The sequence below is a fragment of the Mus musculus genome, chromosome 2, assembly GCF_000001635.26.
Source record: "Mus musculus strain C57BL/6J chromosome 2, GRCm38.p6 C57BL/6J".
In the NCBI taxonomy this organism is placed as follows: domain Eukaryota; kingdom Metazoa; phylum Chordata; class Mammalia; order Rodentia; family Muridae; genus Mus; species Mus musculus.
In genome coordinates, this window is record NC_000068.7 from 89060994 (window position 1) to 89078782 (window position 17789).

The 17789-nt window shown below is 36.4% G+C and overlaps 1 protein-coding gene across 1 annotated transcript; it reads right to left on the reverse strand.

Moving 5' to 3' along the window:
• Positions 1–13160: 13160 nt before the first annotated feature.
• Olfr1219 (olfactory receptor 1219) lies at positions 13161–14096 on the reverse strand. Its single transcript, NM_146899.2, has one exon. The coding sequence runs from the start codon at positions 14094–14096 to the stop codon at positions 13161–13163; it is 936 nt and encodes a 311-aa protein (NP_667110.2).
• Positions 14097–17789: the final 3693 nt, after the last annotated feature.

The window sequence follows — 17789 nt, forward strand, 5'->3', positions numbered from 1 at the left end:
AACTATCCTTACTTTGCTTCACCATGTGTCACTTATGTGAAAGATCTGGTGATAAATATCCTTTGCATTCAGTCTTAACAAAGATTCTCTGTTGTTTGCAAGTCATTCTTCTACATCTGAAAGACAGAAGGAACAAAGCTCTGGTATAGGATGCTACCACTGTAACTTTAGTATTGTGTTCATCATGGTTGTTGACCAAAACATAAAAAAAGAATCCAAATGTTTCCTACCTCACTGCATCAGGTATTTATAAAGGTTTCTCACAGACATCATGAATCTGTAAGATTAATTCTTAGTTCCCCAAGGTTTGTAAATTCTCTGGTCCCAGGAGAATCCATGACATATTTTGGGCAGCTTTCCATGTATTGCAAATTTTATAATGTTTCCATGCCCACCTAAAGTTGTGCTGTGCATTTTTACACTTTGGAGAAGAATTTATATGAAAATAATTCCATATACTTCATTTTCAGGAAGAGTAGACTGTTCTATTCTTTAATGGATGGAATGCAATGTCTTCATGCAGAACTCAAGGGAAAAGCCTTGTGTCAAAAGTAATCTATAAATGTACCTGTAAGAAAACTAATCATAGTATTGTTTAACAGTGTTAAAACCGGCTCAGTAAGAAAAATATTTATAAGCTAGGTGTGGTGGGGCACACCTTTAGTCCCAACACTCGGGAGGCAGAGGCAGGCAGATTTCTGAGTTCGCGGCCAGCCTGGTCTACAAGGTGAGTTCCAGGACAGCCAGAGCTATCTATACAGAGAAAGCCTGTCTCGAAAAACCAATATATATATATATATATATATATATATATATATATATATATATATATATATATGTGTGTGTGTGTGTGTGTGTGTGTGTGTGTGTGTGTGTGTGTGTGTGTGTGTAAAATATATGAGGTATATAATAATAGAAATATTTGTTTTATCTTAAGAAAATGTTTGTACTTTACATTCACTTATTTTCCACAATCTCGTATACTTATACCATGTCTTATGATCACACTGCCCATCAGTATCTCTTCCTTTTCCACCATCATACTCTCTTTTTAATGCCCCCTTCTATATTCATGTTGCTTTTACTGACCACTGAATTTATTCAGGGTAGCTTATATGGGCATGCATGGGCCTTATTTCTGGCCCACTTACTTGTGGTTTGATAATTGAAGAAAATACTACACACTTTGCATATAACTTGAATTGTCAATATTTCTTAAGGAGGAACAGTGCTTCATGAGACTGTGTTAAATCAGTGATGGTATATTGCAAAGCCTAAACTTAAGCTTATCGTATGTTTTTGTCTACTGTTTGTTATTGAATATAATGTTCATTCCATCTATTTTAGAAAACATATTCTAGCATACCCTCCCATCATCTAGGAATAAATATATTACAGAGTATAGCATGCTTGCATGAAAATATTGAACTCAAATGCCAGAGATACTGAGGCACAGGCACATGGGTGGAGATGGTGGAAAAGTGCATAGGAAGTATTAGAAGAAGGAAAGCAAGGGGTGAAATTGGAATGATTATATTTTAAATAAGTGTTTTGAATTCCACACCCACAACAAAGAAGAAGAGGAGAAGGAAAGTGAGCAGGAGGAGGAGGAAGAAGAGGAGGAGGCAAGGAGGATGAGGAGAACAAGGAAGAGGGAGAAGATGGAAAAAAGAAGAAGAAAAAGCAGGAGAAGGAGGAGGAAGAGGAGGAGGAGGAGAAGAAGAAGAGGAGGAGGAGGAGCAGGAGGAGGAGGAGGAGGAGGAGGAGGAGGAGAAGGAGAAGAAGAAGAAGAAGAAGAAGAAGAAGAAGAAGAAGAAGAAGAAGAAGAAGAAGAAGAAGAAGAAGAAGAAGAAGAAGAAGAAGAAGAAGAAGAAGAAAAAGCGGGAGAAGGAGGATGAGGAGAAGGAGAAGGAGAAGGAGAAGGAGAAGGAGAAGGAGAAGGAGAAGGAGAAGGAGAAGGAGAAGGAGAAGGAGAAGGAGAAGGAGAAGGAAGAAGAAGATTAAATAGTATACAATCAAGGTAGATATGAGTAATTATTTTTACCCAGATTACTTTTACTCAGATCTGGACCCTCTCCTTTTACTGTGTCATGAATTAGGTCACATAATGTTTCTAAAAATATATATATATTTCAGATTTCATATTGTCTAGGGTTCTAACAGGGAGGATTAACATCATGCCCTATAGGCTTTAATGTTGTTTTAGGAAGCCCTCCTGTAAAAAACACCAAGTGCACTACTAAAATGTAAAACAAACAAATAATCCTATGTTGATCTAGAAATTAGGTAAATATCGAGTATATTTCATGTCCTATTTAATATTATCACTAGTTACAAACAAAACAGTGCCAGAATATTTTCAATAATACACGTTCTAAAATTTAAGTTAAAATAGACAGAGGCAAAGTGAACAGGGCCTCGTTTTCTTAACACATAGATTATAATCACAAATCATAATGAATATGATTAATAGGATAATATGACAAAAGGTTCATTCTGGAATCAATTTTCTTTATTTTATTAGATATTTTCTTTATTTACATTTCCAATGCTATCCTGAAAGTCCCTCATACCCTCCCCCCGACTCCCCTACCCACCCACTCCCAATTTTTGGTCCTGGCGTTCCCCTGTACTGGGGCATATAAAGTTTGCAAGTCCAATAGGCCTCTCTTTCCAGTGATGGCCGAATAGGCCATCTTTTGATACATATGCAGCTAGAGTCAAGAGCTCTGGGGTACTGGTTAGTTCATAATGTTGTTCCACCTATAGGGTTGCAGATCCCTTTAGCTCCTTGGGTATTTTCTCTACCTTCTCCATTGGGGGCCCTGTGGTCCATCCAATAGCTTACTGTGAGCATCCACTTATGTGTTTGCTAGGCCCCAGCATAGTCTCACAAGAGAGAGCTATATCTGGGTCCTTTCAGCAAAATCTTGCTAGTGTATGTAATGGTGTCAGTGTTTGGAAGCTGATTATGGGATGGATCCCCAGATATGGCAGTCTCTAGATGATCCATCCTATTGTCTCAGCTCCAAACTTTGTCTCTGTAACTCCTTCCATGGGTGTTTTGTTCCAAATTCTAAGAAGAGGCAAAGTGTCCACACTTTGGTCTTCGTTCTTCTTGAGTTTCATTTGTTTTGCAAATTGTAACTTATATCATGACTATTCTGAGTTTCTGGGCTAATATCCACTCATCACTGAGTACATATCATTTGAGTTCTTTTGTGATTGGGTTACCTCACTCAGAATAATGCCCTCCAGGTCCAACCATTTGCCTAGGAATTTCATAAATTAATTCTCTTTAATAGCTGAGTAGTACTCCATTGTGTAAATGTACCACATTTTTTGTATCCATTCCTCTGTTGAGGGGCATCTGGGTTCTTTCCAGCTTCTGGCTATTATAAATAAGTTTGCTATGAACATAGTGGAGCATGTTTCTTTTTTACTAGTTAGAACATCTGGATATATGCCAAGGAGAGGTATTGTAGGATCCTCCGGTAGTACTATGTCCAATTTTGTGAGGAACCGCCAGAATGATTTCCAGAGTGGTTGTACAAGCTTGCAATCCCACCAACAATGGAGGAGTGTTCCACTTTCTCCCCATCCTAACCAGCATCTGCTGTCACCTGAATCTTTGGTCTTAGCCATTGTGACTGGTATGAGATGGAATCTCAGGGTTGTTTTGATTTGCATTTCCCTGATGATTAAGGATGCTGAACACTTTTTCAGGTGTTCCTCAGCCATTTGATATTCCTCAGGTGAGAATGCTTTTTTAGCTCTGAGCCCCATTTTTTAATGGGGTTATTTGATTTTCTGGAGTCCACCATCTTGATTTCTTTATATATATTGGATATTAGTCCTCTGTCTGATTTAGGATAGGTAAAGAGCCTTTCCCAATCTGTTGGTGGCCTTTTTGTCTTATTGACAGTGTCTTTTGCCTTACAGAAGCTTTATAGTTTCATGAGGTCCCATTTGTCTATTCTTGATCTTACAGCACAAGCCATTGCTGTTTTATTCAGGAATTTTTCCCCTGTGCCAATATCTTCGAGGCTTTTCCCCACTTTCTCCTCTATAAGTTTCAGTGTCTTTGGTTTTATGTGGAGCTCCTTGATCCACTTAGATTTGACCTTAGTACAAGGAGATAGGAATGGATCAATTCACATTCTTCTACATGATAACCACAAGTTGTGCCAGCACCATTTGTTGAAAATGCTGTCTTTTTTCCACTGGATGGTTTTAGTTCCCTTGTCGAAGATCAAGTGACCATAGGTGTGTGGGTTCATTTCTGTATCATCAATTCTATTCCAATGGTCTACTTTTCTGTCGCTATACCAGTATCATTTAGTTTTTTATCACAATTGCTCTGTAGTAAAGCTTTAAATCAGGCATGGTGATTCCATCAGAGGTTCTTTTATCCTTGAGAAGAGTTTTTGTTATCCTAGGTTTTTTATTATTCCAGATGAATTTGCAGATTGCTCTTTCTAATTCGTGGAAGAATTGAGTAGGAATTTTGATGGGGATTGCATTGAATCTGTAGATTGCTTTTGGCAAGATAGCCATTTTTACAATGTTGATCCTGCCAATCCATGAGCAGGGGAGATCTTTCCATCTTCTGAGATCTTCTTTAATTTCTTTCTTTAGAGATTTGAAGTTCTTATCATACAGATCATTCACTTCCTTAGTTAGAGTCATGCCAAGGTATTTTATATTATTTGTGACTATTGAGAAGGGTGTTGTTTCCCTAATTTCTTTCTCAGCCTCTTTATTCTTTGTGTAGAGAAAGGCCATTGACTTGTTTGAGTTAATTTTGTATCCATCTACTTCACCGAAGCTGTTTATCAGGTTTAGAAGTTATCTGGTGGAATTTTTAGGATCACTTATATATACTATCATATCATCTGGAAAAAGTGATATATTGACTTCTTCTTTTCCAATTTGTATCCCCTTGATCTCCTTTTATTGTCGAATTGCTCTGGCTAGGACTTCAAGTACAATGGGAAATAGGTAGGGAGAAAGTGGGCAGCCTTGTCTAGTCCCTGATTTTAGTGGGAATGCTTCCAGCTTCTCACCATTTACATTGATGTTGGCTACTGGTTTGCTATAGATTGCTTTTATCATGTTTTGGTATGGGCCTTGAATTCCAGATATTTCCAAGACTTTTATCATGAATGGGTGTTGGATTTTGTCAAATGCTTTCTCTGCATCTAACGAGATGATCATGTGGGTTTGTCTTTGAACTTGTTCATATAATGGATTTCCGTATATTAAACCATCCCTGCAATCCTGGAATGAAACCTACTTGGTCAGGATGGATGATTGTTTTAATGTGTTCTTGGATTCAGAGAGGGAGAATTTTATTGAGTATTTTTGCATCGATATTCATAAGGGAAATTGGTCTGAAGTTCTCTATCTTTGTTTTATCTTTCTGTGGTTTAGGTATCAGAGTAAATGTGGCTTCATAGAATGAGTTGGGTAGAGTACCTTCTATTTCTATTTTGTGGAATAGTTTGTGCAGAACTGGAATTAGATCTTTGAAGGTCTGATAGTACTCTGCACTAAACCCATGTGGTCCTGGGCTTTTTTTTGGTTGGGAGACTATTAATGACTGCTTCTATTTCTTTAGGGGATACGGGACTGTTTAGGTCGTTAACTTGATCCTGGTTTAACTTTGGTACCTGGTATCTGTCTAGAAATTTGTCCATTTCGTCCAGGTTTTCAAGTTTTGTTGAGTATAGCCTTTTGTAGAAGGATCTTTTGGTTTTTGGATTTCTTCAGGATCTTTTGTTATGTTTCCCTTTTCATTTCTGATTTTGTTAATTACGATGCTTTCCCTGTGCCCTCTAGTGAGTCTGGCTAAGGGTTTATCTATCTTGTTGATTTTCTCAAAGAACTAGCTCCTCGTTTGGTAAGTCTTTGAATAATTCTTGTTTCCACTTTGTTTATTTCACCCCTGAGTTTGATTATTTCCTGCCATCTACTCTTCTTGGGTGAATTTGCTTCCTTTATTTCTAGAGCTTTTAGGTGTATTGTCAAGCTGCTCGAGTGTGCTCTCTCTAGTTTCTTTTTGGAGGTACTCAGAGCTATGAGTTTCTCTCTTAGAAATGCTTTCATAGTGTCCCATAAGTTTGGGTATGTTTTGGCTTCATTTTCATTAAACTCTAAAAAGTCTTTAATTTCTTTCTTTATTCCTTCCTTGACCAAGGTATCATTGTGTTGTTCATTTTCCACGTGAATGTTGGCTTTCCATTATTTATGTTGTTATTGAAGATCAGCCTTAGTCCATGGTGGTCTGATAGGATGCATGAGACGATTTCAATATTTTTGTATCTGTGAGGCCTGTTTTGTGACCAATTATATGGTCAATTTTGGAGAAGGTCCCATGAGGTGCTGAGAAGAAGGTATATCCTTTTCTTTTAGGATAAAATGTTCTGTAGATACCTGTTAAGTCCATTTGTTTCATCACTTCTGTTAGTTTCAGTGTGTCCCTGTTTAGTTTCTGTTTCCATGATCTGTCCATTGATGAAAGAGGTGTGTTGAAGTCTTCCACTATTATTGTGTGAGGTGCAATATGTGCTTTGAGCTTTATTAAAGTTTCTTTAATGAATATAGCTGCCCTTGAATTTGGAGCATAGATATTCAGAATTGAGAGTTTTTCTTGAATGATTTTACCTTTGATGAGAATGAAGTGTCCCTCGTCTTTTTTGATAACTTTGGGTTGGAAGTCGAATTTATTCGATATTAGAATGGCTACTCCAGCTTGTTTCTTCATACCATTTGCTTGGAAAATTGTTATCCAGCTTTTCACTCTAAGGTAGTGTCTGTCGTTTTCCCTGAGATGGGTTTCCTGTAAGCAGCAGAAAGTTGGGTCCTGTTTGTGTAGCCAGTCTGTGAGTCTATGTCTTTTTATTGGGAAATTGAGTCCATTGATATTAAGAGATGTTAAGGAAAAGTAATTGTTGCTTCCTATTATTTTTGTTTTTAGAGTTGACATTCTATTCTTCTGGCTGTCTTCTTTTTGATTTGTTGAGGGATTACTTTCTTGGTTTGACTAGAGCGTGATTTCCATCCTTGTATTGGTTTTTTTCTGTTATTATCCTTTGAAGGGCTGGATTCGTGGAAAGATAATGTGTGAATTTGGTTTCGTCGTGGAATACTTTGGTTTCTCCATCTATGGTAATTGAGAGTTTGCCTGAGTATAGTAGCTTGGGCATGAATTTGTGTTCTCTTAGGGTCTGTATAACATCTGTCCAGGATCTTCTGGCTTTCATAGTCTCTGGTGAAAAGTCTGGTGTAATTCTGATAGGCCTGCCTTTATATGTTACTTGACCTTTTTCCCTTACTGCTTTTAATATTCTATCCTTATTTAGTGCATTTGTTGTTCTGATTATTATGTGTCGGCTGGAATTTTTTTTTCTGGTCCAGTCTATTTGGAGTTCTGTAGGCTTCTCGTATGTTCATGGGCATCTCTTTCTGTAGGTTTGGCAAGTTTTCTTCTATAACTTTGATGAAGGTATTTGCTGGCCCTTTAAGTTGAAAATCTTCATTCTCATCAATTCCTATTATCCGTAGGTTTGGTCTTCTCATTGTGTCCTGGATTTCCTGGATGTTTTGAGTTAGGATCTTTTTGCATTTTGTATTTTCTTTGATTGTTGTGCAGATGTTCTCTATGGAATCTTCTGCACCTGAGATTCTCTCTTCCATCTCTTGTATTCTGTTGCTGATGCTTACATCTATGGTTCCAGATTTATTTCCTAGGTTTTCTATCTCCAGTGTTGCCTCACTTTGGGTTTTCTTTATTGTGTCTACTTCCCTTTTAGGTCTTGGATGGTTTTATTCAATTCCATCACCTGTTTGGTCGTGTTTTCCTGCAATTCTTTAAGGGATTTTTGTGCTTCCTCTTTAAGGTCTTCTACCTGTTTAGCAGTGTTCTCCTGTATTTCTTTAAGTGAGTTACTAAAGTCCTTCTTGATGTCCTCTACCATCATCATTAGATATGCTTTTAAATCAGGGACTATCTTTTCTGGTGTGTTGGGGTGCCCAAGAGTGGGTGGGGTGGGAGTGCTGGGTTCTGGTGATGGTGAGTGGTCTTGGTTTCTGTTAGTAAGATTCTTACATTTGCCTTTTGCCATCTGTTAATCTCTGGAGTTAGTTGTTGTAGTTGTCTCTGGTTATATCTTGTTCCTCAGGTGTTTATGTTAGCATCTATTAGCATATCTGGGAGACTAGCTCTCTTCAGTGTTCAGAGTACTCTCTGCAGGCAAGCTCTCCTCTTGCAGGGAAGGTGCCCAGATATCTGGTGTTCGAACCTGACTCCTGGCAGAAGTTGTGATCCACTCACAAAGGTCTTAAGATCCCATGGAGGGTCCTGTGTATATGTTGCGGGTGTCAGAAGACTCCACGCCCAAGCTACCCTGGTGCTGGTGGGGACCAGAAGGGACTTGTGCCCCTGATCTGGACGGGTCTTCTGCTTCCCTAATTAATGCAATCTCAAGTCCCGCGTGATTGGATTGGAGCAGCAGCTGTGTTCCACTCACCAGAAGTCTTAAGATCCATGGTGGGTCTTGTGGGTAGCTTGCAGGTGTCATTAGACTCTGCGCCCAAACTACCCTTGTGCTGGTGGGGACCGGAAGGGCAGAATCAATTTTCAACACAAAAAAGTTATTAGTCACCTAAATATAAATAAAATTTGCTAATTAAATTGGACAAATATATCCAATTTTCTCTCATAATCTTGACTTCTGAAATGCAAAGTAACTGTGCAGCACAACCAAAAGTACATGTAAGTGATATTATGGAAACTTCTATTCTATCTGATGTGTATTACTCTGAAATTAGATTATATTGAAGGTGTTGAGAATGAGAGACAATGTGATCAGTTCTACACTGGACAATTATGTAATTTCTGACACACACTGCATTACTGATATTCAGGGAACAATATGAAAAAAAGAGGGGGAAATATATACCTAAGAATAGAAAAGAGTGCTCTAAAATATCTTCTGTACAGGATGTAGCTATTACCTTCATGAAATCACAGCAACTGTGGTTATCTGCAAAATATTTGCAAAGGGTCAATGAAGACAAACTCCTGGTGAAAATGGCCCCTATCATATTGACAGAGAATACCCTATTGGTAGCTGATAGGAGATGAATAAAAAAAAAATTCTTTCCTGAAGATCTGGCTAGTGTTAGGTTAACGATGCTCCATTACTAGTCCATACATATTTACATATGGATTAAATTGATTATCAAAAGAGAAGGGATTCATCATGTTTTAAAGGGAATTAACTGTTGAGAGTAGATAAGAAAATGTATAGTTGTATACGTGTATAATTTTGTAATATACTGAGAAAGTAAACATACATTAAAATTAGGCCAAATGTAATAGAAAGTAGAAAAAGGTTCACTTCTTAATCTTAAATGGTCAAAACAAAATAAAACAAATGAACAAAAACTGCCATACTAACCACAAAAAGCTTTAAATATAACATTCATTTGTTATAGAACAGACTAACAGATTGGTCAAGGGAATTCCATAAATTTCTCTTTTATTGGCTTCAGAGTATTGAGTCTTCTGTTGATATCTTTGATCCTCTTGAAAATGAGTTTTGCACAGAATGAGATGTAGAGTTCTAAGCTAATATTTCTACATATGACTGCTCTGTCTGGCCAGCACCAATTGTTGAAGATGTTGTCGTACCTTGTGTATGATTAACTTTGGTAAAATTCAGTTTGCTGTAGTAGAGAATGAATATGTGTAGGTTTTCAAATTTAGTCCATTGATTTATATGTCTGATTTCATAGCAATGTCATAAAATTTTTATTAGTATTTCTGTGTAGTAGAATGTAAAATCTGTGATTGTGATAACAACAGGCACTATTTTATTGTTCAAGATTTTATTTGCTAGTTGAATATCTGATATTTTCATAAGAAATGTTAATATTTTTTTTGAAAAATTTAAGAATTGTGTAAATATTTTTATGGGAATTGCACTAATTCCCATAAAATAAATAGATAAGAGTTATAAAAAGTAAATAGATAAGAGTTACAAAAAACAAAAACAAACAAACACCAAACATCCCGAGAGTAGTAATGAAGAAAAGACAAATATGGTATATAGGTATGTATTCTCTTAGAAGTTATCTTTAAAGCTTTCAATAAGCATTACAATCTGTTCAAATATAGAATTTATGTATAGAGTTATATAGCAAGAGATAAGTTGGGAGGTAAGGGTAAACTATAGAATATATAGAATAAATTTTGGGGGACCAAGAGGGACAGGAATGGGAGGATTAAATTGACAAGGTAAGGGAAGAGGGGAGTTAAGGAAGGTTTATGGAGAGGAACAGCTAATACTGTTTAAAGGGGTCATATAAACCCTATTATGGTAAAAGCTTCTTTAAATATGTACATTTGGAAAAATGTAAATGGAATCTTCAAATAACGAGAGAGATTAAAAACAACCCTCTCATAATCAAGTGAAGCATCCAGTGCCAGAAATGGGCTGTATCTAATGAAGTGTTTGGACAAAGGGGCCCAATGAAAACCCCTAAACAGGTTTTCACCAAGACTATTGGTTGCTCTGTACAAAATAATGATAAAGCCCCATTCCTGAAGACCACACTTACACATCTCATTGAACATGGACAAAATGATCTGAATCCTATAGAGAGCCTTTCCTGCTACTGACTACTGTTCACGGTAATGGAAGGGAGTATATACACTACCAGAGGAGTAAAGTTAAGTGCTAAACTTGCTACAAATCCTTAGACTACAATTGTGACACGTCTGCAATAATCACTAGTTCAACTCTTACCTGCTTAGATTTAAGACCCTTCCTCCATGAGATGGAACCTATACCTGACATTTCTCAGTTGGCTAAGATCCTGAAATTCTATAAGCCAGGAATGGGAGGGAAACTGAATACTATAAAAGAACTATAGAAATAAAATTCTGATATATACATACATAAGTGTTTCACTTAGCTATTTTCACTTAGCTATTATCAGAAAAGCATATCCTTCAGGTGATAGCAACTAATGCAGAAACCCACAACCAGGCAATATGTAGATGGGGAGAGACATTTGAACATTCAGACCTAAATGGGGTATCTTCGTCAGTCTATTCTTTCAGACCTAAGGAGCTATGCAGAGGAGGCAAAAAAAAAAAAAAAAAAAAAAAAAAAAAAAAAAAAAAAAAAAAAAAAAAAAACCTATAATAGCCAGTGGCGATTGTAGACAACAGGGAAACATGGCCTTACAAGCACAAAAGATTGACACAGCCATTGGATAAAAAAGAATCTGTTTCTGCATATATTGGGTCTGCAAAGTTTCAAGAAAGATGAGTTCTCAGTACAGGGAAGTGGAATAGACATGAGTGTCCATCTCTAACCAAGAAGCTATCAACAAATAACAACTGCTAACAAATAAACACTTAGTTTATTCCAGTGGAGTCTCAAGGGATATTCAAATCACACTTAAAGACAGGCCACATACCCAGCTGTAATGGCCAAAACAAAAATGAACTGAATGATATTTTTGGAGACTTTTTAGTCTTACAAAGTTTTGTTTTATCATTTTTGACTTACTTGTCTTTTGCATACATGTTATGATCTCTGATTTTGTGTTTTCATGGTTGTTTCTGTGTGTGTGCATGCACATACACTTCCAGAGATTTACTTTGCCTTTATTTTTGTTATGTTTTGTTTTATTGTATTATTTTACTCTTTGTTTTCTCAGAAAAGAGAGGGAAGAGGGAGAGGGAGAATGCAAGGTAGAGGAAGAGGGAGGAGACAGAGAGGGGAGTTTAATTGATGGCATCCTGGGAGTAAATAAAGAAAGGAAACAAGCGGAATATATTGTGCGGAAAAAGAAAAGAAAGCTTTTCAGCAACAACAAATAACAAGTCAAATGATATAGGGATTGCTACATGTCAGGTTCTGTTTTAACATCTTTCTGAATTTCTATGTTATGGAGTCACAGGATGGATATCCCTTTGCTTTCTCTTGGGATGACTTCAATAATTGTCTTCTCCAATTTCAAGCACACATTTATTTTGCCAGCCAGTTTTAATTAAACTCTGAAAATGAAAGTATTCCAACAGTTAAACTTTTTCAAATAATTAATTAATTAAATGAGAGAATAAAATTTAACTGCCTTTTTTTTTTAAGGCATTTTTAATTAGATATTTTCTTTATTTACGTTTCAAATGCTATCTCCAAAGTCCCCTATGCCTGCCCCTTCCCCCTGCCCTGCTCCCCAACCCACCCACTCCTGCTTCCTGGCCCTGGCATTCCCTGTATTGGGGCATAGGATCTTCATAATATCAAGGGCCTCTGCTCCCATTGATGGCCGTCAAGGCCATCCTCTGCTACATGTGCAACTAGAGACACAGCTCTGGGGGAGTACTGGTTAGATCATATTGTTGTTCCTCGAAGTTCGGTGCTGAGACAGAAGGAAAGACCATCCAGAGACTGCCCCACCCGGGATACATCCCATATACAACCACCAAACCCAGACACTATTGCATATGCCAGCAAGATTTTGCTGACAGGACTCTGGCAAATCTTTTTTATATATCAACGTTCAGTAGTCTTCTCAGAGTAAATGTGTGAATGCAGAAACATAAATTCTCATGCCCATTATTGATGCCTTCTGTATTGAAAGATGTCATTATTGTGTAAAGAGATAAGAGTATATTTGTCCAATAAATTATTGAATGTTTTTATTCTTTTCATTGAGTTGTCAGGTGTTTTTGTTTGTTTGTTTGTTTTGTTGTTGTTGTTGTTGTTATTCGTTTGTTTGTTGGAGTGATTGGTTGATGGATTGATTGATTGATTGATTGACTGTGTTGTTGTGGGAGGTAAGGTAGGATGTGTGTCTGTTGGTAAGTGTGCCTGTTATTACACATGTGAGTACATGTGAAGGATAGGTGATATTTCTGCCTGTTAACACTTATGCAGAACCAAACAAAGTCACACTTCTATAACTATCTATTATGTTATACCTTATTTTCTTAGAATAAATCTCCACTGAACCTGTGTACTAGCATTGGATTAAGAATATGTTTCTGTGCTCAGTTGCAACACTTAAAGTAATGAAAATAAATCTCAAACCATTCTGTTTGCATAACAAGTGTCCCTTTCCCACTGAAGTAAAGTATTTTAAAATTTATCAGAAACCACTATTAATCTCTTCCACATTTTTCCGATAGCATTCTTCATTTCCTTATTCCTGAAAGTGTAAACCATAGGATTTAGCAATGGTGTAAGGACATTGATAAATATAAGCATGTTTTTCTCAAAGGAGAATGCAGAAGTAGGTCTTGCATATATTAATAGGCATGGGACAAAGCACAAAAGCACAACAATTATATGGGACCCACAGGTGGAGAGAGCTTTACGCCGACCTTCAGAACTGTGGGCTCTCAGAGAGAACAAGATGATACCATAAGAGACAAGCAATAAGGAGAAGATTATAATGCATATAGCACCACTGTTGGCAAATATCAAAAGGACATAAATGTGTGTGTCTGTGCAGGCAAGCTTCAGTAATGGGAACAAGTCACACATGTAATGATCAATGACATTGGGGCCACAGAAAGGCAGCTGCAATGTGAAGATGATTTGTATGATAGAATGCAAGAAGCCTCCTGCCCAAGACACCACTACCAAAATTCCACAGAGCCTCCGAGTCATGATGGAAGAGTAGTGAAGGGGTTTGCAAATGGCCACATAGCGGTCATAGGCCATGGATGCCAAGACAATCACTTCTGCCCCAGTGAAGAAGTGGACTGTAAACAGTTGTGTCATGCAACATTCAAAGGAGATGGTCTTCCTTTCATAGAAGCAGTCTACAATTATCTTTGGGGTGACAGTAGAAGAAGTTAATGCATCCAGTAAGGACAGGAATATCAAGAAGAAGTACATGGGGGAGCCCAGCAGTGCAGGGCTGTAGATGATGGTCACCACAATAATCATGTTGCCCCCAATAGTTGCAAGGTAGATCAGCAAAAATAAAACAAATAGTATTTTCTCCACATACAGGTTCTGTGAAAGTCCCAGGAGTATGAACTCAGTGACAAAGCTCTGGTTTTGCATGATTCATAAGAAGACTGTCAAAGTAAATTTGTTAACATAAAATCTTCAAGTATGAGAAAAGTTGTTACTTAAATTCACAATATCCGCATCAAAAAGATTACATACACCTATTAAAATTCCTTTGATTGAGTCTATTGCAATTGAAAATAAAATGTAAAAGGATTTTTGAAGGCAATAGTTGTGCAACCTGAAGAACTGATATAAACAAGGATGATTAAATACTTGAAAACAGACAAATTGAAATATTTTACAAAGATATTTAGTTGTTCAAGTGGAAATAAATACTTCATCTTCTACTAATCAGCTTCTTAAAATCCTTTATGTTTCTTCAAGAGAAATATTAAAACAATATTGAAACTATAACCTAGATAAGAAAAAAAGATAAGAATTTATAAAGTATATCTGTCTCTTCATGGAATGAGCCATGTCTGAGTAGCCTGCAGTGACTTGTCAGAGCACTCCCCATGCACAAATAGAAGAAGAGGCAAAATGTACCTTTTGGTTCACATAAAAAAAAAACCTTTGCTATTTTTACAATTTAGTTTATACCGGAAAGCATACTTATGAATTATTCTTTCCTTCTACTTCATTTTAAAATTTGATTGGAACAATATACGAAGTGTGTCTGTTACCATCACATACACACACAATACTAAAAAAAGATGACCCCACCCCCCAAATAATCCAAAGCAATAAGGAAATAAACAAAGAAAATATTATACATCAGGTCTCAAGCTCTTGATATACACTGTAAGACAGAGGTTATTGTCACTTTCTTGTTGTACAGTGTTTTGATCCAAGTTGCAAGACCAAATGAACAAGGAATTGATAACCATCGATTTTAAGAAATACATGTTTCAAGACTTTTGAGATCTCCAAAGGGTCAATTTTTGAACAGTGAATTATTTTTTCTTATTTAAAGCTATGTTAGTGGATATTCTTTCTATTCTCCTCACTAACAACAAGAAAACATCTTGTTAGTATCTCCCTATGTCATTGTGGCATCTTGTCCAAGTGATGGAGCCAAATCTCACATATAAAAACCAGCAGCACATATCTGCATACAAGAAATCAGTCATTGAATTTGAATTAGATTCTTGAAGGTTAATAATCTGCTACATAATAATGTTTTCTTTACTTGCTAAACAAATATTATTTAATAAAATGATATGAAATATAGTTGGAAAATTGTATAAGGTTATTATAAAACATGCTCATAAACAATTTATATGCTCATCTTCAACAATTATGAAGAAGGTCAAGTTGAAAATGTGAAAAATGATATTCATTGTCACATGAGCACAAAATTCTACATTTAATTAATTCACTTGAAAACCTATCTGCCTCTTTAATCTACCTCTTTAATAGACACTGATGTAATATTCCATCTTACATATTCATTTCCCCTCCTTACAATGTCTACAAGGAGTACCTATTACCTAATTTGAAATATGAGATTAAAAATAATTCAATTGCATTGTGAAGAAAAGAATGTGATGATTTTAATGACTGTAATTTTAAAAGAACAGAAACTATTTTACTTACTAATGTGTCTATCATGAGGTGCTGATATATTTAATTTAAATCAAAGAACATTCTCACGAAGTTCTCAGAGCAGTTATCCACTAGAATCTGTATTCTGAAAATGAATCTATTCACAGGCCACTGCAAGTCAAACTGGCATAAACTAACCCTATAATGTCATTGGCTCAGAAAAATACATATGCTCAAGAAGGACTGAGAAAATCACTATAGAATTTATTGGTTCTGATCTGGTTGTAAAGCAAGATGGACAATAAATTGGAGTAACTAAGAAGACCACAACATGGTGCCATGCATGAAAATGTCAGATTAAAAATCTTCATCCCTTATAATGATAATATTTGAATATAAAGGAAAACCTACACTAGACTCCTGATCCCTGCCCCCAGGAGGCCTAAACTCTTACTGTTTTCTGAGACATAAGTCAGGATATTTTATACACCTAAAATTCTACAAATCTTGGGTTTCACTTGTGCAAATAAATTTCTTTGGAAGGAATTTGTAAAGTTCTTTGTGGAAAATATATAAAAATACTGACAAAATTAGAATGTGAGAAGAAAGTTGGGGAATGTTATGGACAAGATGCTTACAGACAGGCAGGGTGGTGAACTTCACTTCCTTTCTTCTAATTCTAATCCCTTAACCCAATCAGCAGTCCTGTAGCAGACTCCCTGCTGTTGACTTTAAGTCCTTTCTGCCACCATCTGCAGCAGATCCCAAAGTTCTTCTCCAATAGCCTCCCTTACCACCCCATCACACTGTATTTGTAGCCAGCTGTGACAGTCACTCCCTGGGAACCTGCTCTCCACACTGGCTAAAGGAAGCAGGTAAGCAATCTCCACTATATGTCTTCCTCCCCAAATCTAACCCCACAGGCTCCTCCCAAATTGTGTTGCACACCACCAACATAGCCTCTCCCTCTTCTCTGCAGCACTTCCACTGAATTATACAGATCCCAGGGACATACCTTGCATTCCTACCTCCTGTGGACCAGCTTGGCCACCTTCTTTTGCACTATACCCATTCCTAAGTGTCAACTCCCAATCAATACCTAGAAAAGCTATACCGAGATCTTCAGTCCTCTCATTAGACATGGATTCTGATGTATTTTTACCAGGAAACACACAGGTATTCTCTCCTGAGAACTAGATAAGAAACAGTTATTAGCACCAAAATTTACAATGATGTGAAATTTAGATGCCTAATCCCTAATATAAAAACAAAATCAATGATTGCCAGGACAATATGTCTCCCTTTGATCCCAGCCAAACAATTATACTAGGTGCTGGAAAATGCAATGTAGCTGGGGTATAAGATAAAAACCTTAAAATTGCCTCTATGTGTATAATAGAGGTCCTTAAAGAGAGAATAAATAAATAAGTCCCTTGAAGTAATTTATGAAAACACAGACACTTGAAGGAAATTAATAAGATAATACAATGGCTGAAAGTGTAAATTGAGCCCATAAAGAGAAATTGGAACCTTTAAACATGGCATAACATCAAAAAGATCATCTACAAGATCAAGAAAGTTTTACCCCAGAGATTCAGGGATGGTTCAACATACTTAAACCTATCAATGTAATCCACCATGTAAACTAACTGAAAGAAAAAACCCACTTAGTTATCTCATTAAATGCTAATAGACTCAGACAAAAGCTAACACCCCTTCATGATAAATGTCTTGGAGAGATATATCATGGATACAAGGGATATTTCTAAGCTTAATAAAGGCAATTTACAGTAACCTGATAGCCAACATCAAATTAAATGGAGATGAAAATCAAAGTAATTCCTCTAAAATCAGAAACAAGATAAGGCTGTCAACTCTACTTATGATATCTATTCAGTATGATACTTAAAGTTACAAATTTGAATGGAAGCAGTCAAGTATTATTTTCAAATGTTGTAATAGACTTGTATGATAAAACTTCAAGTTTTTGAAGAAGATTGAAGAATATATCAGAAGATGGAAAGATCTCCCATGTTCATAAATCTGTATGATAAACTTAGTAAAAATGGTCATCTTATCTACAAATTTGATTAAAATCCCTACTAAAATTCCAACACAATTCTTTATAGACTTCAAAAAAAATATTCAACTTCATATGGTAAAAAAAATCTAAGATAGCTAAAAGAAGTCCTAGACAGT